The following is a 24,009-nucleotide window of genomic DNA, read 5'->3' on the forward strand; positions in this document are numbered from 1 at the left end:
GAAGTGCTGGACCACAATGACAACAATGCAGCAGGCAGTATGTCCTCCTCATACATTTAGATCCCCGTCTGGAATGGTCTTTATTTTTTTTATTTTATTTGAAAAGCGACAGTGTATATTAATCAACATTCAGACAGATGTAAATGTACCCGAATTGGCCAAAAGGCTAATTTTCATCAGGCAGATGTTATTTGGCATCATAGAATTAAATGTAACCTATCAACATATGTTCATTAGTAAAGGAACAATATAAGACAAAAAGAACAACAACAACAAACACAGATATATACAATACAACTTGAGTGACGAGAACGAATAATCTCCAACATAGGACATGATACAGTTAAAGTTACCAAGAGTAGGTGCAGCATCAGTGTTGACATTGTTGGTTCTCAATAAGCCATATTTTAACATTATATTTAAATGAATGATAGGATGTTAACTCTCGATTTGATCTGCCCACAGACGGGAGGCGGTTTTTTCGGCACCCCCATATGGCCGTTTTGGACCCTCTTGGTTTACCAGATATGAGACCATTTATCATGGCAAATCAACAGGTGTTGCAGTGATTAAAGCGGGCAAGCGAACTGGTTCAGAGCCGATAATATCTGAAAATATATGATATTATCCTGAAAGTTTCTTATACACCAAATTATATCTGCAGATAATCTGAATATCTGAATAATACACTAACAATATTGAAAATTCTCTCTTACCATTGTTTGTGGTCGGCGTCACAGTTGCAGTCGTACTTTTGGTCAGTGCAGTTTCTGTCGATGCCACAGGCACATTTCTGGATGCCGGGTGCAGAGCCCCCCCAGTAGAAGTGCTTCTCGCTGCCACGACCCACCCACCACGTGTAAGGAGTCCCATCTGTGGAGAAAACACAAACAACTGGATATTGAGTTTGTTTCATTGAAAGACCTGGGACCTGCACAAATCAACAATAGCTTTTTCTTATTTGGCCTCACCTCGCCTGCTCTCTTATTACATATTCTGCAAAAGAAAACAGATTCTGTAGGAGTGAGTTTTGGTATCAGAAGTGTTTTTGACCGATGTAGTATGAGGAGTATTGTCTGAAAACTTTTCAGGGGACAATAAAAACTGTCAGAATGCAAAAAAGCCAGAATGCAATCCTGGAACCCTCTGGAGTACAACTTATAATCAGACATTGTCCTTTACAAGCTTCTTGATGCATATGTTGTTCTTGTAAAAAAAAATCATTGTCGCTTATATTTATTTTCAAGAAGTGACAATTTTAGCCTGAGTCTTTTATCTCCAACCCTTGCAGTTGAAATGTTTTACTTGGGAGCATATGAAAAGTTATGAAACACATCCTCCTGATCCTTTAGTAGTTTTCACCATGTCTTTTAAATAAAACAAGCATTTCCATGATCTATCAGTCTCTATTGTAGGACGTAAGTGACTTTTTGACACAGGTCTCAGATGTGTAACCTATGTTCAGTGCCCCTCATAGAAAGAGTATGCAGAAGAAAAATGAAGAAGAAAAACAGAAACCTTTGTTCAGGTTTTAAAGTTGAGTTACTAAACATTCCAAGCTCAGTCCCATTGCAGGCGATTAATTGTTAAATGATTGCCTTTTTTTATGGCTTTTGTCACATTAATGTGATTTATATTGACAGCAGGCAGCTGCACGGTGAATGAAATCCATTTACGCCACATGTTTTAAACAGCTGGATGGTAAAAGCCTTTGAGACTGGCAGACACACAGATTCACACAGATCACACCTGTGATATTAGAGATCTACTCAAACACACCCAGAGCTGCATTTACATTTATCTTCTGCATAATAATGAGTTAATCTCTTTTTATTTCAGTGTTTGTTAAATGCAACAGATGTGCAGAACAAAACACCTCTTTGTGTGCATGTGTGCCTTTGATTGTTTGTGTTTTAATGACAGATTATGAGGCGAAGGATCACCGCTGTTGAATGTGAAATGTAACATTATTTACTCTGCATTCGACAATGTATTCTGGCTCAAGACAGTAACAAGGTGGAGAGATAGGTGGACATATTTTGGTGCCTGGAAATGAATCACAAAAACAGCCACAGAGGATGAAACAATATTACGTTTCCCTCTTTATTCAGGGAAAATAAGCGGCATTGTCAACATCGCTTTGTCAAATTCCATCAAACAATGAAATCTCATGAGCCAGATTGCGTCTCAGCAGGGGATTGAAGAAGACTTTGATTGAGCACAACTGCATCAAGAAGTGTGATATATTGTATTATTATATTTTTATTCTTTGAAACTTGTGTGTGTATGTGGGTGTGTGTGTGTGTAAAAAAAGAGAGATATGGTAGAGTTATGGTTGGATTAAGTTTGTAATGAATAATGTTGTGTTTTGTTGGGTATGAAGCCTCTTCTTTGCTCCTGGAGGGGATTTTATTTCAGTAAGTTGCTTCATGTCCATTAAAAGCACTAATACCCAATTCAACACAAGTGCACAGGATTATTTATGTGTTATTTAGGTTGCTTTTCTAAGATGAAAAGCACCCAACAGGTATCACAACTTGCACACACTAATTCACAACAATCTCAAGGGCTCTGGACAATGACAATCAGAGTTTCCCAGGCACACATTCATTTTCAAACGTTGGAAGTTTTTGTGCAAAGTTGTGTAACAGAGCGCTGTTTGAGTGTGTTCTTTGTTGTCATCGTTTGTTTGCTATTTTTGTTAGTTATGCAGAGAGCCCTGGTGTCGCCCCTCTGCACCCATTGCTCCTTTGTTAGCCTTCTATCCTCTTAGTATTTCTATTTTTGTGAGGAGACTGTTAGGAAGCACAATAGCCGTGGCCTGGGATCTCTATAGAGAGCTACAAATAATGCAGTGTGTGTTTTTGTGTGTGTGGTAATAGGAAAAAAGAATGTGTGTTCCTCTTTCTATTGTCTTGTCCTTGTGTTTATCTCTGTGAACGTATGTGTGTGTGTGTGTGTGTGTAGTCTCTTCTTTGCTCTTTTTAATCTGTCTGTGTCTCTCCCTTGCTCCCCTGTCTCTTCCTATTGTCTCAATCTTCCTCCTTTCCTGGACCACCTATCCATCAATTTACTCCAAGAACCCCTCCCTACCACCGTTTTCTCTGTCTCTACGGCCCTCCCATATTTAGGCCCCCCTCTCTACTTTCACCTTTTCCTTGCCGTCTCTCAGTCTCAGAGGTCCCTTTCTCTTTATCGCTCCTCCTATTATCTCTCTCTACCTTCTGTTTTTGCACTCCTGGATCTTTTGCTCTACCAGCCTTTTTCCCTCCCTTCTCTCATATGCCTTGCAGACTTTTCCCCTTCACTCTTTTATCAGTTGGTCTCAACACACACACACACACACACACACACACACACACACACACACACACTCTGTTTCTCCATCTCTATGCTCTATATCTATCCATCTACCCCATGTGTCCAAGACTCTTTCCTGGCACCAAATCTCTTTATGTTCTCATTAGCCCCACTATAAGCTACCCTTTAATCCTTGCTAATTGCAAACCACTCTTGTCCTGATCCGGATCTAAATTTGTCTTTGAAACACATCCCACCCTGCCTGTCTCTGTCATGATTTGATCTGCAACGGCCTACACTGCATACCAAAATATCAAATGCCTGTAAGCTATAAGTCTCTGTAATTCTTTACCCTTGGTTGAGTAAAAGTGTGTGAAGTGAGTTTATCATTTTTGTTACAAGGAAAGCATTTTTTCCTGGGGAGTTTTTGACCACTAGTAGTGCTGTGGAGCAATATTGAAAAAATTGGGACTTTGGGACAGGCATGTACTGAAAATTAAAGGTGAAAATGTCACATTCTCCAAATCAATCTGGACATTTTTCCTGAAATCAACCTAGAGTTATGTTTAAAATTGAAAAATTCCTGCTATTTACTTAAATTGCTCGTGTTATGTTTATGTTGATATTGGGGCTACATCCTTACACATCTTGTAATGATATTAAAGCTCCTCGGAGGAGTTTTTAGGTGGTTATGAAACACGCTGAGTCAGCATAAACATTGACTATTTTTAATGTATGAAATGTACTGCGGTCAGTAGTAAGAGTAAGAGTCGGTCAGTTATTAACAGCACACTACTGTACTGGCTGTTTCACTTTTCTTCCACAGCAAAGATTGTCTATCAGTGATACATTTGACTGTAAAATAAAGCAGAATGAGATTTACACTTATAAAGGACAAAATCATCAAAGTGAATAGGAGGTGCTGATTTGTCCACAAGGGTGCCAAAATAGACATAAACCTTCACAGGAGCTTTAACTTGGAAGCAGTCCTCCTCCTGCACACACTACCAAGGTGAAGCCAAATGGGGTAAGGTACAGCCAACATTAGTGTAAACACAACTTACACATACAATCTTGTCATGCAGGGAAGTAAGTCATAGGTTCATTATTCTGCATGTTCATTTCTATTTTGCATTGCAAGCAACCCATTAATCATGACAAGCTTAAAACTATCTTGCTGTGCGAGTATCCCTAATGAATCAACTCTATTCGAAGTCAAAATAAGATAAATAAATGGTTAAAAAAATTGCATCTGTAAGCACAAACAAATCCTTTAAACCTCAGTTTAGAAGTTGTATTAGAGAGGAGCGATGCAGGAATGAGTTCACTGTAGCCTGCAGTGCATACAATGTCAGGATGAGAAAGGATAATGAGTTATTTCAACTATTTCTACCTGAGAGCACCCATAATGTGATCCACCTCCCTGACAGCTAACCCCCCCCACCCTTCTTTAGTGAATTCTTGTTACATACTTCTGCACCCATATACCACTCTTCACAGGTCATCACCGAGTGTATCCAGCTATTAAATGAAAACTCCTCAGAAAGAGGGGAGAGAGGGAGAAAATTAATATCAATGGTTGAGCCCCTAATTGGCTTGTCTGCTTGATAAAGGACACAATAACCCGACTTTGCTGAAATTACCCTCCATCCCCTACTTTTAAGTATGCAATAGAGCGGGCATGTATGTGCACACACAAGCATAAGCACAAACTAAAGATAATACTTGAAAACACACACGCACACACAAGCCTAAAACCCATAAACAACCATTATCATCTTAATGCAGGGTAATCTCAATCAGTGTGTGTATGTCTGTGTGTTTATGACCATAAGTCAGATTTAATGCCCTGTTCTCTCCTGGTCAAGGACAATGGACGGTTGTGTCATGAGGAAAATGGCTTCTGACAAGATATGCTCATTTTTCACTCTGCTTTTTCACTCACACCATCCATCTCACTGCATAACTGTCGGACTCGTCATATGGATGAGCATACAGTGAACAACACTCATAATTGCAGAGGAGGAGGAGGAGCAGGACATAAACAACTCCTACGAGGTCAAAGAGGAAGAGAAAGGGGAAATCAGGGAGGCTGGTACACAGACAAATATAAAAAGAAATCTGGCAAAAAAATAGAAAGAACTGTCAGAAACAGGAGAAAGAAAAGAAAGGAAGGAATCAAAAGTTCAAGAAATAACAAGACAGGAGGAAGAGACGAGGGACAGGTCATGGCAGAGATGTTTGAAAGTGGGAGGGAAATCAGAATTACAGGGGGCGATCAAGCTGGCAAGTCATCTGTTTGTAAACTGAGAACGCTTCATAATAACATAAAGCCATGCATGTGCTGTATTAGGACGTTATGTACAAGAGGTAACCATGCTTAGGCCTGGTTTGCCCTGGAGCAGTGTAAGCGCAGGCTGTGCAGGCCAGCAGGGGAATGGGAAATCTTTGCTAGTGTGAGCGTGCCCTTAGTGACAAGAGAACTGTAGCAGTCGTTTATATTTCACAGCCAAGATGTAAAGATTAATTCCGTTGTTAAGGATTAAATGTCTCCACCTATGGTTGACTTCACTGCGTTTACTGCATACTACTTAATTAAACTGGGGCGCTCGAACAAATGTATAAAAACACACGGTACTTGAGCAATCAGTTGAGATTTTACTTCATCAAAGTTGTCAGTAATAAAGGTTTTTTATTTGCTCCTTCAAGCAATTAATTAGTCTATATGCACAGAACGCAGAGTGTAAAAATATATATGTGGTGACAGGGATGTTGCACATGAAGCAGACACAACTAGCAACATCACATCAACCATCACAGTTGTGAGAAATGAGCTGTGTGTAAGCTATAATATATAATATAATAAAACTTCACCTGAATGCATGGATCCATGCTTTTTAACATAATACGACCGCATGCACAAGCCCACACCAACATGTAAACTACTATGTTTCTTTGACATGATACAACAGTAACACACAGGGGCGTGTCCAGAGGGGTGGCCAGGGATGGCATGGCCCCAGGTGCTACCTCTAAAACCCTAAACTGTGATTGTCTATTTGCTCGGTCAGAGGCGGGGCTTATATTAAAACCTGCAAAGGTTTTAAAATGAATAATTCATTCAAATAAAAAATTGTTGCTCTGAGAGTCTCAGAGGTTTGTGTGGTTCTTTGTGAAGCATATTATGTTTTGGAAATTCATCATTGCATCAGTTTTGAGAAAATGAAACAGTCCAAGCCTCTGAGAGTCACAGATTTGTGGATTCAAGGTTGAGCCTTAAGACAGCGCATATATTTCAGATCCATACACCATGTCTTTAAGGGGAGAACAAAGAATAACCTTAGACACTCCTCTCTCATCCAGTATGTTACTGTCTCTTTCTCCACTAGTCTGCTCTTTGTTTGCAGTCGATCTGCAGGTGAAGAGGTCAACCTCACACGGCCAGACACAAACCTGCTGGGCTTCTACTTGAAGACACAAAGACCCACCATCCTTCTCTATCTTATTCTACCTCTCCTACATGCTCAGTCTGTCTCCAGCTCTAGCTGCTTTCTCTTCTCTCCCCTTGGTATTCCCATCTCCCCATCTCTCTGTTCCCTTTCCCTTCTTTCCCTCACTGCCCTGCTGTCTCCATCTTAGTCTGAGTTATTGATTTCTGTAAAGGTTGACTGCAGCAGCTGCCTTTCTTTCTCTTCTCTTTATCTCCCTTATTCACTATCTTTAGCCTTCTACCACTATTTAATTCCACTTCATATGCTGCTTCTTTCAGTCTTCTTTATCCGTCTTTCTCCTCTCTTTCCTAAAGCTAAACTTTGGAATAAAACTCAGCCCACACTTTAATTAACGTCTGGTCTTTACTCAAACTCCTACTCTGCCTGTTCTGTGGTCTGGACAGGGTGAGCTTATGTGATCTGTCTTTTGGAATTTCCTTTGGCACAAAAGTGAAAAATAACTTAAATTTAAAAATTCAAAGGATGCACTTTTTAAGAAAAAGTTTCAAAAGAAGACAAGGCTCGAAGAAAGTTTCAATGATTGTTCTTTTCTTCAAAATGTGCTTTGAAGGCATTCCTGAAATTTTACCTGAAAAGCAAAGAAGTTAAACATATTAAATTAAATAAATATGTTTAAACCAGACAAAACAAGTATTGTGTGGAAGTATTCATTTGGTAAATGGGCAAAAACTTTGTTTTTTGAAGTTCAGTACCTTGAGGCAGATTTTAAGATGAAATATTAAAATGTGCTTCCAGTGCATCAAGTTGTTTTTTAAGAGAAAAGGCTTCACAGGTAGATTTTTTTTGTAATTTTTTGTGATCTGTGTAAAACCAATCAACAATTTGTCATAATTACATCTGAAATAATGCATGAATAAGACAAAAAATGTGACCGAGACATGATCATGGATTGAAACTGCTTCTCAATCCTCTATAGGGAGAGTCTGCTTATCATAGTCATATTTTATATCTCAAACACTTTGTGTTCTCATCTTTGTAAACTCAGCAGGTTTTATGATGACAGTGATTTGTGATGAGCAGAAACATTCTTATGCACACAGTTACTTATATTCAGAGACATAGTTCATATCTCTCCCTGTAGATTTTATAAGGCCTTCCTGCATAAATCTGCACATTAATGACGAGAACAGACACTGCTGAAAGTGCTTAAAGATAAAGAGGTCATATTGATGCCACTGATACGCAATGGACGGCCAGGAAAGTTTCTCATGAATATGTATTAGTGCATTGATGAGCAGAGTGATTGGAATGAGTAATAGGTTAAAATTATTATATTGGGCATGTCTATTAGGTTAGCAATACAGGAACTGAAGAACGGTTTTGTATGTAAACCTCAGTAACATATAGGAGACCTCTGCCCACGCATCTTACACCGTGTCCTAACAGCACACAAGCGTTTTATATTGAATTGTCTGCTCTGTGAATTTCAGTTTCCCCTCGGAAACATTATAACATATGGTGCTTTTTTACTGAAGGTGGACAAACGGAGTTGTGGAGCTGTGTATTGACAAGCTGTTGACTCAAATCCCAACACAGAGGCTCGTCAATAAACAGCTCGCAGTGAGCCAAATACAGTTTTTCTTCGGTGTTGACATGAGTCAAAGCTCAACATTTAAAACACATGTGTATATTATTAATGCACTGTTATCTCTTCTTTGTAAAACAAGCTAACAAGCTCTGTTTGCGTGAGAAGAGCGAGTGCCATTGTCGTGTAGAGCCCCCTCCTTCCTCGTTCCTTGTCTGTATACGTGAGCGACAGAGAGGAACATAGAAAAGGGGGTATCAGTGTAAAAACGGCGTGCTGCATCGCGCTTCCTCCCTGGGTTGCTGGGGGGCAGCTAGGACGCTCCAATAAGAAACAATAGAATCAAGCTGATTTTGTCGCCGACACTCGCTCGCGTTGGTGATGTTAAAACATGCGTTAGGCTGCCTACTGGCTCACCCTTGTCAAATATGTAGCATGCATTTAATTTGATTTGACTTTTGTTTAACCAGGTGATGAACCCTTTGAGATCAAGATCTCTTTCACAAGGGTGACTGACAGTAAAAATGTGCAAATTGGTTCTCAAATTATGGTTTTGTGTTTTTTTTTTCCATTTAAGATAGAGCTAAAGGCTCAGAGGGAAATGCGATCTGCCGGTTTCAAGTCATTCTGGAAAATCTCCCATGTTCTGAGCATGAAGAGAGGCTGTTGATGTCCATGTAAATAAGTGTAATGAAATAACTTTTCTTTGGCTCTGGCATTACAGTTGCAAGAAAAAGTATGTGAACCCTTTGGAATTTCCTAGTTTTCTGCATAAATTGGCCATAAAATGTTTTCTAATCTTCATCTAAGTCTCAACAATAGACAAACACAGTCTGCTTAAACTAATACCACACAAACAATTATATGTTTTCATGTTTTTATTGAACACAACATGTGCAGGGTGGAAAAAGTATGTGAACCCTTGGATTTAATAACTGGTTGACCCTCCTTTGGCAGCAATAACCTCAACCAAACATTTCCTGTAGTTGCAGATCAGACCTGCACAATGGTCAGGAGGAATTTTGGACCATTCCTCTTCACAAAACTTTTTCAGTTCAGCAATATTCTAGGGATGTCTGGTGTGAATCGCTTTCTTGAGGTCATGCCATTGCATCTCTATCGGGTCGAGGTCAGGACTCTGACTGGGCCACTCCAGAAGGCGTATTTTCTTTTGTTAAAGCCGTTCTGTTGTTGATTGACTTCTGTGCTTTGGGTCGTTGTCCTGTTGCATCACCCATCTTCTGTTGAGCTTCAGTTGGTGGACAGATGGCCTTAAGTTTTCCTGCAAAATGTCTTGATAAACTTGGGAATTCATTTTTTCGTCGATGATAGCAATTTGTCCAGTCCCTGATGCAGCAAAGCAGCCCCAAACCACGATGCCCCCTCCACCATACTTCACAGTTGGGATGAGGTTTTGATGTTGGTGTGCTGTGCCTTTTTTTCTCCACACATAGTGTTGTGTGTTCCTTCCAAACAACTCAACTTTGGTTTCATCTGTCCACAGGATGTTTTACCAGTAGTGCTGTGGAACATCCAGGTGCTCTTTTGCAAACTTCAAACATGCAGCAATGTTTTTTTAGACAGCAGTGGCTTTCTCCGTGGTGTCCTCCCATGAACTCCATTCTTGTTTAGTGTTTTACGTATCGTAGATTCGTCAACAGAGATGTTAGCATGTGCCAGAGATTTGTGTAAGTCTTTCGCTGACACTCTAGGATTCTTCTTCACCTCATTGAGCATTCTGCGCTGTGCTCTTGCAGTGATCTTTACTGGACAACCACTTCTAGGGAGAGTAGCAACAGTGCTGAACTTTCTCCATTTATAGACAATTTGTCTTACCGTGGACTGATGAACATCAAGGCTTTTAGAGATTCTTTTGTAACCCTTTCCAGCTTTATGCAAGTCAACAATTCTTAATCGTAGGTCTTCTGAGAGCTCTTTTGTGTGAGGCATGGTTCACATCAGGCAATGCTTCTTGAGAGTAGCAAACTCAAAACTGAAGTGTGTTTTTTATAGGGCAGGGCCGCTTCAACCAACACCTCCAATCTCGTCTCATTGATTGGACTCCAGGTTGGCTGACTCCTGACTCCAATTAGCTTTTGGAGAAGTCATTAGCCTAGGGGTTCACATACTTTTCCCACCCTGCACTGTGAATGTTTACAGGTTGTGTTCAACAAAAACATGAAAACATATAATTGTTTGTGTGGTATTAGTTTAAGCAGACTGTGTTTGCCTATTGTTAAGACTTAGATGAAGATCAGAACACATTTTATGGCCAATTTAATCAGAAAACTAGGAAATTCCAAAGAGTTCACATACTTCTTCTTGCAACTGTATATAGAAACAGACAGGATGATTGATTTGTTGCTCCAACAGACGTAGGTTTGTTAAACAGACTGCTTGCAATTCTCCTTGCTTGCTTTATCGAGCAATTATTCTTAATGTTATGATCGAAAGATAAAATCTTTATTGCAACACGTTGTTAGTTTCCACTGTGCAGCATAATGCAACAGCGTACTAAGTGCTGCTCACCTGCCAATCACTCTCTAATAACCTCTCCATGAAGTCCTGGGGACATGATGACCACATTAGTAATGAGGAGGAGGCTGACAGGTGAGGTCTGCACCTGGTTTCTGGATCTCATTACTGAGTCTTAATAAGGTCCTGTGTTTCATAATTGGGAAACTTTCTGGTTCTCTGTCCTGTCTCGCTATTTGAATGCTGTGTTGGCTGGTGGGCAGCGACGGTGCTTTGGTCTGGTTTGACAGCAGGAATGCACACAGAGTCAGAGAGATCTGTGGATCTCTTAATGGATGTGCCAGTGGAAGAAGTTCTACAGGAGTTTACATGAGCCCACATGTGGTGCTGGATTCTAATTATGGTTTTATAAAAGGAGGAGTGAGGAAGGGGCTTTGAGTTGAAAAGCTCGACAACTTAGTTGTGTCTCAATGTGTGCAATGAGCACATATGTGCTTTCAGAGAGCGCTGACATGAGCGAATCCTAAGCGGTTAGCGTAACCGAATTGAATGTCAATAAACCTAAATCTTATGTACCTGTCGACGATGTCACTACAAGAGTAACGAGTTATTGAAAAGAAACTAGATGCACTACTGTTACTATAGTAGTGGAGTTACAGTAACCAGTACTAAGTAACGCGTTACTCCCAACACCGCCTCTTCTATCCCAACTCCCCCTCTAGCACATCCATGTGGAGACCTAATTCTGGTACATTTTTCTTTTTGTAGCACAAGTAGATGATATGGCTTTAAATGTTTGCATGAACACTCATTGTCTTGAGAAAAAAAGGGCCCATGACAGGCATATAAGATATCATCATCAGATGATTGCTGGTGGGTTCCCAGATTTTTGCTAAGTTCAATATCTTCTGAGCAATGTGCACAACAAAACTGAATGATTGCACTTGCACAGAGTGTCTGTTTTAAGAGAGCATTGACTCATTCTGCAACTCATCAACCAACCATTAGTTCTTTTTGCATGTGAGGGATTTAAATAATGCAAAATACTTTCATTAATGCGCAGTTAGAAGTATCATCAGGTATAAATAGTTGATTAATTATGTCCTTAGATGAACATTTTATTAGACTGTACTTATCAGGTTGTGTTCATTTTGAAATAACTGTAGCAGGTAATGCAGCTCATTAAGTGTGTGGTTAAGAGTGTGTATGTGTTTCTGTGTAATGCAGAGCCATAATGAGGGCCAGCATGATTGAATTGAAGTTTCCTGTCTCGCTGTAGAGGAGAGCAAATTATGAATAGACTTCAATAATTTAGAGACAGGCCTTCGTCATTTGTTGCAGCTGTCAGTCATCAGGCTCGCTGTAGGCAGCTGGAGAACAGGCCTCGTCCATTATTGAAAAACTAGGTTTAGAAATGTCGCATGTATCTGAATTTCAAAGCAGGGGAATCCCAGTTTGGTTCACAGGATGTAGACGCCTGTCAGTAGCCATCAATCCAAGTTTTTGAAGTTTTAAGTCAAACAACTCAATCTCCATTAGGGGATTTGATGGAGTATGAGATTGTGCTGCAGGCAGACCTCAGTACTTGAAGATAAAAGTTATTTTATGTCTTTTCTAACTGTGTGTCCAATTTAAAATATTAGCAGACAGTTGGCTGGTTTTATCTAGACACTTGTGTCTCATGGTCCTTCATTATTATTTCAAAGCCACTTCTCAAAGCACAAACTGGTCAGCTGAGTGGCCTTTATATTGCCACAGGATAAGGGTGCCCATTAAGCAGACACAGTTTGAGCTTTATCAAAAAACATAATTAAACAGTCAAATGTTATAAGGGCTCATACTTTCAATTACCTATTTGCTTTATTTGTGCATTTCCCTCGTCGTTTCATTAGTGTTTCCTGTTTTACTACTTGACAAGTAGTTCTTGACCCCAGTGTTTCTTGTCTTACTTTCCTTTGTCTGTTTTCCCTCCATTTCGACTGTCCTCACCAGTTCCACCTGCCTAGTCTAGTTAGTGTCTGTGTGCTTTCTCTTCCTTGTCAGTTTGTCATATGTCAAATGTCCCTCGTGTAAGGTGCTTCTGAACGCTGTCGTGCTTGTTGGAGTTTTGGACTCCTGAACAAGTGAACTTTGTTTTCCCTTTTGTTTCATCGAACCTTTTTGAGTCCTGCAATTGGGTAATTTTCCCTTTGATTAAATATTCAGAACTGGGACTAATAGACACTGAAGTCTTTCTCTAGTCTTTGCATTCAGAGCATCTCCATCCTCTGCAGTCCTTTTTAAAGGACGAAAATAGACACTAATCTATTCTGGTGTGATCATGCTTTGACCTGGCTAATGGAGGCAGTATACCCCAGGGCGAGATGTAATCAGGAAGACATTTAATAAAATGAACAAGACCGCTTTACTGATCTTTCTAATGTCCCTGACCTTCCCAGAGGGACGACAATTACACACAAGTACACATACATGCATGTGCACTTTAGCACATACATCACATGCAGTTACAGTGCAGGCATGACACTACGCATGGCTGATAAATCCCAACAGGGAGATAACGAGGAGAGAGCATGTAGCAAACATTATACCACCAATTAATTCATATAAAGCTGCTAAATGGTTGCTTTAAATAACGAGGGAAAAAAAGAAGGCTGTGAACAAACCTTCAGACAAGCTCACACTCTTATTTCAGAGTTCAGAGGCTTCATTTGTGTCTCTATATGTTAAGTTCAAGAGGAGAGTCTCTATCATGACTCTAAAACTGCTACCAATCAAACACTACAATGGCTGACAGTCACTTAGTACTGTTCTATATTTCCATGAAAAACACATCGAGCACAGATCTTTCTGAGGGGATTTCTATGTCGGTTAAGGTGTTTGAATGCCTAAATGCATCTTTAAGTGCAGAAAAACAGACGTAAACAATCCTTCATGTCAAAAATAATACTCAGACAAAACCAAAAGAAAACATTTTAGAAGGTTGTCAGATTGTGATCCTCCTGGAAGTTAGACTTAGGAAGAGCTGTTATGACTGCATTACATACACTTGTTAGTACCTGGCACCTCAGCTGTAACCTCACACATCCATACATGTTTCCAATTTAACAACTTTCACTTGCTATTTTTCCAATATCCAGTCCGTCTTTTTCATCGTCTGCCCCACGTTGTTTCTGTCTTTGTAACTATTACAGTACGTACCATCGTACACATTTCTAACTCAGAGATCTTTCAGCCCCTGATCTTATGAATGCTTTTTATTTAGATTTCTCTTTTTAGAAATGAAGTTTTTTTTTCACCAGACTGATTTTAAATGCTTCTTTAAGAGATCTCCTCTTCTCTTTGGGACACTATTCCATTGTTTTAACACAAACTATGACTTAAACCTCATACTTAAAGCTCCTTTGAGGAGTTTTCATGAAACAGAATGAAAATAACAGTGATGCCTTTTTTATGTCCCACAAAAGCAAATGAGACAATCGTCATAAAGACGTATTATTTCTTATAGTTATTTGTAATGTCCAAAACATCTGCTGGGGGTAGGCGTCAGACAAAGTTTTTAACATCACACCTCCGAAATTGCCTTCTTTCCATTTCCATGGCAAAGATTCTTGATTGGTGATGCAATGGTGACAAGTGACTTCCTATCTGTCCTCTCATTTGACCTCAAACACCCCACTCCTCTTACCCACACAGCAGATTTGATTGTGACTCCTCTGCTTCTATCAGATCACTTCTTTCTTCATTTCACTGTCTCCTTACCAGAACTCCAAGACACAACCAAAAGTGGTTTCATACCATGCTCATAATAACCCCCCAAATACATGGCTCACTGGGGTCATCAGACAGCAGAAGGGCTCAGGGTAACAGAGACACAATTGCATAACCCCACTGCTAAAAAAAACTCTCATCCCAGCCAAGGAAATATATGCACATACCAGTTTCTCTTCTAGCCTTCTGTCAACAATATTTTATTTGCATGACATATACTGTCCCTACATTCAGAACCTTGGTGAAATGACACAACCCCTTTACTCTCCAATCATGGTTTCACGACATTAACACCTAAATTACAGCCTTGGCTCTACCCCCTGTGTGGGATGTTCTTCAGCCAGTTACTGGATTACAGCCATGCATCAAGGTGCTCTCAGCAAAATGTAATGCTTGGAGTTCTGTGACATACAAGAGGGGCGACCAGGAATGATCGCTTGTTGGAACATGACCAGTGGCTGCTAACAGGAAGTTATCCCGGAGCTTTGACCTTCCCAAATGTCAAAGCTGCCATAATTCCTGGAGGTCATTTCATGAATGCGAGTCCCAGGAAAATGATGGCTGGTGATTGATCATCTGCGTTCATGGTGGAGGAAGTCTCCTTGGGGTGTGCGAGCAACCTTGTCAATATCACCTCCTGACTTTTCATCAAGGCACACATGCATGAACGCATGGACACAACTCAATGAATACAGTCACAAGACGGACACTGGGGCAACACAGCTGACAGTGATGGAGTTAAACACTATTGAAAGGACAAATAGTTATTGACAAAGTGTTCAGTGTGTAAAAGCTGATTGAAACGGATAAAAAATATCTGGTTCATTTAAAATAATTAGCCATATGTAGTGAGACGCTGATATCCTGTACTTTCATCAGAGGGAAATGAAGTGTCAGATCTGTTAAGGTTGATCAGTTTACCGCTGTGATAAAAAAACATTTATTAATTCTTGAGGGAAATTCCCTCAGGGATGCCCTGGCACCTCTCCAGCTACCAGACCAACTTCCATATTATGGTCCGCATAGGGACTTGAACCAGCGCCCCTCTGGTTCCCAACTGTACTGCTACTCCCAAAACCATGTACTGTGATTTATTTCTAAAGTCACTTCTCTATGCTTGATCCAATTGTATGACATTTCTAACAGATATTTGAGTTTTCATAATATTGTACTATATTTTCTGATACTATTGTTATATATAATAGTGTTGCCTTAGTGTTTCGTGTGTGTGTGTGTGTGTGTTTTCTCTCCCTCTCTCTCTACTGTGTGCTACCAAAAGGTGTTGTTTCTCAGCCTCAGAGTGCCAAGCCACACCTGTGGCAACTTTCCAATCAGGCGCTGAAAGAGCAGTAGAGAGGAGGCAACCGGTTGGTCATTCGGCTGCACTTGCGATTGTGTCTTTGACGTCGAGCAACTTTAGTGTGAACCTTCTGTGTAAGGAGTGTTTTTTGATTGAGGCATTCCTGTTCTGGTTGTATTTTGCCTGTTAGTTTTGATTCAGATTAGATTGGCTTCTCTTTTGTTGTGTGCTTTGTGGAAGAAGCTTGTTTTGTTTTAAACATTTGTCTTCAGTTTGTTAATAAATCCTTTCAAATGTTGCTTATATTTAGTTCCTAGGTCTTTTCCCTGGATTTTCTTTTATCGTTACTCCCGTCATCCCCATGCCACCTCGGGGAACTTAAAAATTATATTATTTAATTAGAGCTAATGTCATTAATTTTCAATCTTTACCGAGTTCCTTTGCTGTGGTTAAGTTAACTGCATAACTTTTTACAGCAAGTTTTATTTTTATTTTTTTCCAACACATGAACAGGTTTTTATCCAAACGGAAAGCAAAGTGATATCAGCTTTAGACAGAACAAATTACAAAATAAAAGTATAACAAAAGGGGTTTCTTCTTTAGCAGTAAACACTTTCACAGTATTCTCAACATCTTTACTTTTTTACTTTAAAAAAAGAAAAAAAAACTTTTCAGCATTAGCAGTAAAGTGCCAGCTTTTCCAAAATATGTCCAACATCTTTCTGACATTACTTTTATTATGAAGACAAAGCATGAAGCTGCATGCTGGAAAAGTGGCAGCTTTAATTTTGGCACACCATAGTTAATCCACAGTAGTGTCTAACTGCAGCCACCATGATAAGGAAAAAAATGACACAGCTGCGGCTTTGTTCTAGCTTCATTTCTTTCTTTTCTTTATGATTTGATCATATTTTTTACACAATACTCTTGCAGCACAGCACTTTCCTTTCTGCTTTCTCTCTACCGCCTCCATTCTTTTCCTCTGCAGTCAGTTTGACACAATGAAACATGACCTCTCACTTTGGCTGACATCTTTTTTGTTTCGGCAAGTTATCAAACATACACTTGTAGCGACACGCCAACAGAAACACACACATAAACTTGCACAAATCCCAAGTTCTATTTCCAACTGATCTGGAGCTGGAGGGAGACTTTGGGGGGCTTATTGAGATGAAGCACGGGGCCTTGAGGGTGACAATGTTGTCATGATTGTCTGCTCTGCCAGCCTCCTCTTCTCTGACACTCTGCAGAAACTGAAACCCCACCCAGCAATCCACAGCTAACCACAGAGGAGAGAGAGAGAGAGAGAGAGAATATTTCCAATCTCTGCCTTTTACAATTAATCACCACCCTCTAACGACAATCTGTGCAGCCAAGCTATCGCTCCCAGGAAGACAAACTGGGATTCTTCAAACTGTCTGGGAAAAGTAAGATGCTGTCAACACAACTTCTACCATTCCTGCAGAAAGGATTCAAATGGATCATATGGCTTAAAGAACAAGCTATGCTTCTTTGCACAGAATTGATTGAGACCCTATTAAAGTTAATGATCAGTGAAATTTGTAAAACTTGAATTCAGCACTGTACAAATCTTGTGGATGGCAGTGGTTTTGAAATATTGAATTTAATTTACACAGCTTTGAAAAAGAGCTAAAAGGATCACTAGGACAGCAGTAAATGTTTCTACAGTCTTTTAAAACATCACCAGGAGAAACACCGCTGAATGTCCTCCAGGAACTTAACTTCAGTGACTCTAGGCATCTGTTTATCTGACACATGTTTCTCAGTGAAACATAAATCATTTTGTACAAGAAAGAAGACTGAAAAGTCCAGTTAGTGTTATTTCTGACAAATTAGAAAATCCTCTTTGAAACATCATGAATACCTATGACACCTCTCACATTGTATTTCTGAATATTAAAAGCGTAGTGATACCAGAGACCAGGAGTAGGGATAACTCAGAGATACAAACAGACATATATATATATATATATATATATATATATATATATATAGAGAGAGAGAGAGAGAGAGAAACTGTAATGGAAAATTACAACATTTCTAAGCACAGAGAGAAGAAGGCTTAACAACAAAGCAAAGATCCACTCTGGTGTCGGCAACAGTCATGCTGCGCTGAGTGATCCTGTTAACTTGCCTGAGTCATTGTGGAAGAATTGTGGAGCTGGGATAGCCCAGAGGAGGCAGTGGGCTTCTGAGAACCACAGGCATAGAGAGTTACTGTCAGTGGCAGATGATACACAGATTTAAACACTACAGGATGACCCAAGGCATAGACAAGTATCCTTATATGCTAGCACAGTCACTATGAGTGTATACTCTGATAAACTCAGAGGGACTTTTATGTCAGGCATTCTGCTGTAGAAGAGCACAACATGCCAGCTGTGTCTCATTTCAAGGGTCGCTTAATTTAAGATCTTTGTTCAAAGAACAAAGATTGGGCGCACAAGGTTGCACCATTCTAAAGGCTCATCCATCTGTTGATTGATTTATGTTTTCATTTCACAGAGAGTGAGTACAATAATGATTATTATTACAAAAAAGAAGATTTAATCATTTAGCTTTGATGCTAATTGTCATTCATAGAAGTACTGAATAATAGTCTTGGTTTATACTTCCAACAGCATAGATTCACAATGACTGACCTTTTGACTGTTTAGAGAAAGGAGGATTGAATTGTTCCCCATAAAACACTACTAACACATGAGCAGGACAAAATAACGAAAAAAATTACGAGATAGCACTTTGTCTTCAGGTGGCACCAATGTGAACTCATCATGAAAGTTCCTCACAGGAGTATTGGAAACTTACAACAAAGCCAAGGGGAATCTGAATTTAATAAAGAGGTTCAGCTATACCCTGCAAGTTTAAATCCCCTTAAGACCAGCCCAGTATAATGTCCTTTGAAGGATCTGGCAACTAAAAATGTCACTCTGCTTACGTTCCATCTACATTTGCATGCACAGAGGTGCTTCCCTATCCTGCTGCGGGTTTAATCTCAGTTTACGGCCCACTGCATGGCACGAGTCTTGCAGTGCAACCTGAAAACGGATTATGATAATTCCATAACTGCCATGAAAGCAGCAGTAAGAAGGAGTTGTGCAGAAACATAATTTGTCTCTCTTTAACCTCCTGTAGAGGAGCACAGCAGGAGACATCAGTGGAAAGAACAACTAAACACATACTTCTGAACAGCTTTTCATGTTCCTCTACTCTCCTTTGTTTTCCTCTTCTGCATTATATGTAACATTTATTTTTTTCATCCTTTTCTGACATTCTGACAGAAGTCTTTCTTCTTTTCCATCATTCTACTTTAACCGCCATTAAAAACCCAAACGCAACAACGGCAAACGGTTGAAAAGGTAAAAAGTCCTGTGGTGGCACGTTCTCTAGGACAATAAAAACTCACGGCTTCACAATGAGGTACAAGATGGAGAGCAACACGGCATCTCGCAGTAATGATCCTCAGAGTGTTGTTAGCGGTTGCTATTTTCCACCCCGCAAGGTACAAAACACATCATGTAGCAAACAAAACACTTTCTCAGTGAGCAGTTGAAGGTCCTTATTCAATGACAATAAAAGCTTGGAATGAAAGCGTATAAAGAAACAACCTCAGTGCCATTTTCTTCAGCAGACATGAAAGGTGCAAAGTCAACAGCAAGGCAATGTGAGGGACAATGAAGTATTGAAGAGAAGCAGAGACAGGAGACATAAATGAATTCAATATGAACTTCTATACAGGTCAATCTTTCCCTATAGAAAGAAATGGAGATATATATACTTGAAAACAAAACTTTAACTCTAGATTAAACAGCTACAGCCTTTATCCTAAATGACACCTTCCACCACCTCGAGATAAATCAAAGCCTTTTCAACACCTATTCTTCACTTCTTTATTTCGTTTGAAGTACAAAAATCCAAAATGTAGCTTATTTATTTGCACACTCAACCAGAATCAGGGTGGCATCGATCTTCTCGTCCACTTTCAAGCCAGAAAGAAAATGAGTATATTTCCCAAAAATGTCAAACAGTTGCTCTCCAGCAGGTGGATTTGTTCCTGAAAACAAGTTTGTATCTGATATGATTACCTGATTATTCAGGGACTAAAGAGATGAGGTCAATGCAGGAGGTCTTTTAAATGTGCAATAAACCATTTTGCTTGCATGGATGAAGCCCCCCAAATTGCTCATTTTGTCTTCTCTTCTATTTTCTTGTTGAACACATTGATGGTTATGAGTTCAGCTGCTCTGTGGTGTGACCCGGGGTTGATCCTCTGGAGAAGTCATTTGGATTGCAGGCACTTAGCAGTCTGATTGGACTCACAATTTATGAACTGAGCTGCTGTTTCTGGGTTGACACGTACCTATGTGAGCAAAAGGAGCGCTAACAAATGACATCAAACTCTCTTCTCCTGTAATTGGATGGGATTAGTCTGGGCTGAGAGGTGCAGCCCCAAACACTGCTGAGCCACAGACACAATTTGCATGATTTAAAACCACAGGGGTTTGAAATAAGGAATAACAAAAGGGAGGGATTCAGTTAGGATGAGTTCAGGTAATAAACAAGAGACAGATTAAAATGCAACGCCATGTTCAGTGAGATTTGAGCGTGTTAATTTATACTCTGGTGAAAATGTGTCGAATATATGAGAGTAATAGCATCCTGCAAATTCAGACGGGACACTTTGAAGCAGGGAGTCGTGGTTAGTGTGTTTGTCGAGAGGATTGGTTTGAGGTAAAAGCAAGATGCCCTGTGAATACTTTTTATAAAACGCAGATTAAAGGTAAAATACTAGTTTTAGATAAAGGCAGATACACAGAGTTCTTGACTTAAAAAAAACAAAAAAAACAACTGATGCATAGAGAGTACCTGTTTAAAAAAAAAAGGCAGAAACACAGATAACACCTGTTTAAGAGAAAGGTTGGAAAACCACAGATACATGGAGAGTACCAGATAATTATATTAGGCTTGATAATGGTAGCCTCATTTTTTTTAATCCTTACCTCCTCTTTCTCTCCCCCTCCCTTTGCGTTCATTGACTGAGGCTTCACTTCAGTCAAACCTTTACAACGTACATCCAAATCAAGCTAAGAATCTGCCGTCTGAGCGGGATGTGTCGATATCCTCCATTTAAAAAAGCCCCAGTCAAAAGTCGTTTCATTTAGTCCACATTACAGAAGTTATTTGTTAGATATTATGGACCTCGCCTCTCTACTTGCAGGCAGCGGGCTGCACACTAGCGGTGTACTGTCTCGTTGAAATAGTTGGGCAGTAAAAGCCTTTTGTCTGGCAGGAAGACCCTTTTAAAATCCCTGCAAACTATACATTAGTATTGAGCTGTGAACCTTTAGTTTTGTAAAGTACAACTATCAAAAACCTGTTCCCATGTGCATTTCAAGTATGATATCTCTGGATACACCAAAGCTATATTCTCTTTGTATTTTCTATGCCTTGACAATAAACCGATCTAGGACTGAGAAATCCATTATCTATGCCAAGATGCTGCTGCACCTGATATATAATGAAAAAAGGTCTTTCCTCTCTATGCCCAGATGATTAAACTCCTTTAAACTGAAGTCATCCCATGTCTTTTAAAGCGTTTTTTGCCGTGGCCAAGTCAGGATTCAGGGAAAAGTGTGTAAGGAGCAGACAAAGAAATTGCCTTTCATGGTGCTACATAAATCAAAAAGGACTACCTAAGTGTGGCCTCAGTTCCTTTCTCCCACTCGTACTTTTTTCCTCACTTATAAAAAGCCCTCCTTACTCACTAATAAATACATCAGCCCTTCAGTTCTCCTGTTGCTTCTCTTCTCTCGGTGCCTGTTTGTTGCATTCTGATAAAAGCTGCTCTCAACAAGCCGAGCCTGCCCCCTCGTAACATCCATCTTATACGCTAACATCGTGATTCATCACGCTGTGGTTCACTGGACCCCTCTCTCCCCCCTCATGCACATTGATTCCCCGCTCTCATCTTCACCTCCACCCTTCATGCTGCCTTTCTGCCACAGCTCTATTCCCCTCCTCTCCTCTCCTCATTTCCCCGCTCTCTGTGCCAGCCTCCTTCGATCCCACCCATTCGTGCTTCTTACCCCCCCCCTGTTGACCCCTATCCCTCCCTCTTTTCCCCTTCTCCCTTTGAGTGTTTATCTCCAGCCTGCGCTCCATTCATCCAGGCAGCCAGGAGGTGAGACAGAAAGCTCTCTCCCCTTCATCGAGTCAGTGACCCTGGTCAGGGGAATAAACTGCCCACTGCTGCATCCCGACACAGCTGGGAAATTAAAGACATGTGGGGGCGAGAAGGTTCAGTGTGTCTTTGCCTGCGTGTGTGTTGTGGTACCAGTTGAACAGTCTTGATAGAAACATGCTGAAAATGGTTGTGGGTGTCTACCTGATACTCCTTCTAATGATTGAATGAATATCATGGCATCCATCAAACTCTCCTCCACATTTGTTCTTTCGCAAATGTTTTGAACTGATTCCAATCTGGACTGTTTGTTGTATGTTTTAGAGCATTACTACATTAATCACGCACTGAAAAGTTACCTCCAAAATATGAAGATTAGTTAAAAGGCCTTCATACAGCATGACTCAGATTTTATAGACCATGTCAAATAGATGACAATGCTTTGATTTATCAACAGCCAAGAGGACCTCAGATGCTGAGTAGTGGACACATGAACAATCTGCACACAATAACCCACAAACAACTGGAGCTGAGTAATAAGAAGAGCATGTTGCATGGTGCAGCAACATTGGAAAAAAAACATTGCACGTGTTCATGGGTTTGTTTATTCTCCCTGTGAAAGACACAAGATGAAAACAGCTCCACAGAGATGTGTCAATGGCACAAAATAACACTCAGACGCGGGCACATACACACACTGATACCCCCACTCACAATGACATACACAGCCTAATATGAACAGACTGCCGCACACAGACATCAAATATATGAGTAACAGAACAAGACTCATACACACCTACACAGAATCAAAATGAAAAAGTCACACAACACACACATGACAGCAGACAGGTGCTCACTGATGGACTAGGGTTGTCAAAAGAATCACATCATCTTCAGAATCAGAAATACTTTATTCATCCCAGAGGGACATTCGTTAATCTTGTGATTCTACTTGTTTTAAAAATAGTGCAATCAGTGTCACATTGAAAATATCAAAAAGTGCTGAAGATCCACAACCAGATTAGGAGAGAGAGAGAGGAGCAAGGGTTGAGTGACACACTGATATTTTTCAAAATTCCCTTTCACACGTGTCCCTTGCTGCGAGAGATAATAAAATGAATCTGTTCGGGTCAGAGGAGTTGTTGCGGAAGGTTGGAGCATGCAGGAGGAGAGCGTTTCAGCACAACAAACACAATCGTAGAAAATTAAAGACTGCTGACGCAAGTAGTAAAGGGTAGCTTGTGAAGCAGTTAAACTTTACTCAAATGAAAGTCACCGCCTTGCCTACTTACTCGGGCCCATTTGTAGAAGAGCGGCGGAGCGCTTCAGGCACACGTCGGCGACAGACCACTGGACCAATGGAAACATGAGCAGTGACTAGATCAGCTCCAGAATTGCTCACTCACTGTTTGACTACTTTCAAACTTTTGAGGACAAATCAACTCCAACATTCATATTCCACTGATTCCTAACTTCACTAGAATAATTGATCAGTGCTAACAATAGGTGTTGGAGGCGTGACTTAACTGTTCAAATAAAGACAAACTCTTCCTCATCCTTCAAAAATAGTGTGACGCTTCTCTTTAAGCCCTTCAATACAAAAATGAAAATGAGCAACTCTGGCCGCACACCTGACGCCTGTCTCCGCATCGCAGCCACTCATTATCACACCGCTGGAGTGCCTGCGCATGTGTGTGCACGTGTAAACTCGCAGCTGCAGAGAGGATGGAGGAGTGAGCACTGTGCTGGCCTTGATCACATAATTCCTGACTTGATACTCTTATTTAACTAAATGCATCTGTAGATTTGCACAAACAGGAAAAGCGCTCGAGCCCCCTTTTTTGTCAACGAGGGAAGATTGTCTGCAGATAAAGACACCTGCACACAACATTACAAGATTATGTGCCAGTATCATTGTATAAAACAG

The 24,009-nt window shown here is 40.2% G+C and overlaps 1 protein-coding gene across 1 annotated transcript in view; it reads right to left on the reverse strand.

Moving 5' to 3' along the window:
* Positions 1-24,009, reverse strand: part of LOC109999178 (contactin-associated protein-like 2) — a 237,167-nt gene that overhangs the window by 47,691 nt on the left and 165,467 nt on the right. The window contains exon 16 of the mRNA XM_065948795.1: positions 717-873. Within this exon, the coding sequence (XP_065804867.1) occupies positions 717-873 (157 nt within the window). The remainder of the gene's footprint in view (positions 1-716; positions 874-24,009) is intronic.

This window comes from Labrus bergylta, chromosome 20, assembly GCF_963930695.1.
Source record: "Labrus bergylta chromosome 20, fLabBer1.1, whole genome shotgun sequence".
NCBI classification, from domain to species: domain Eukaryota; kingdom Metazoa; phylum Chordata; class Actinopteri; order Labriformes; family Labridae; genus Labrus; species Labrus bergylta.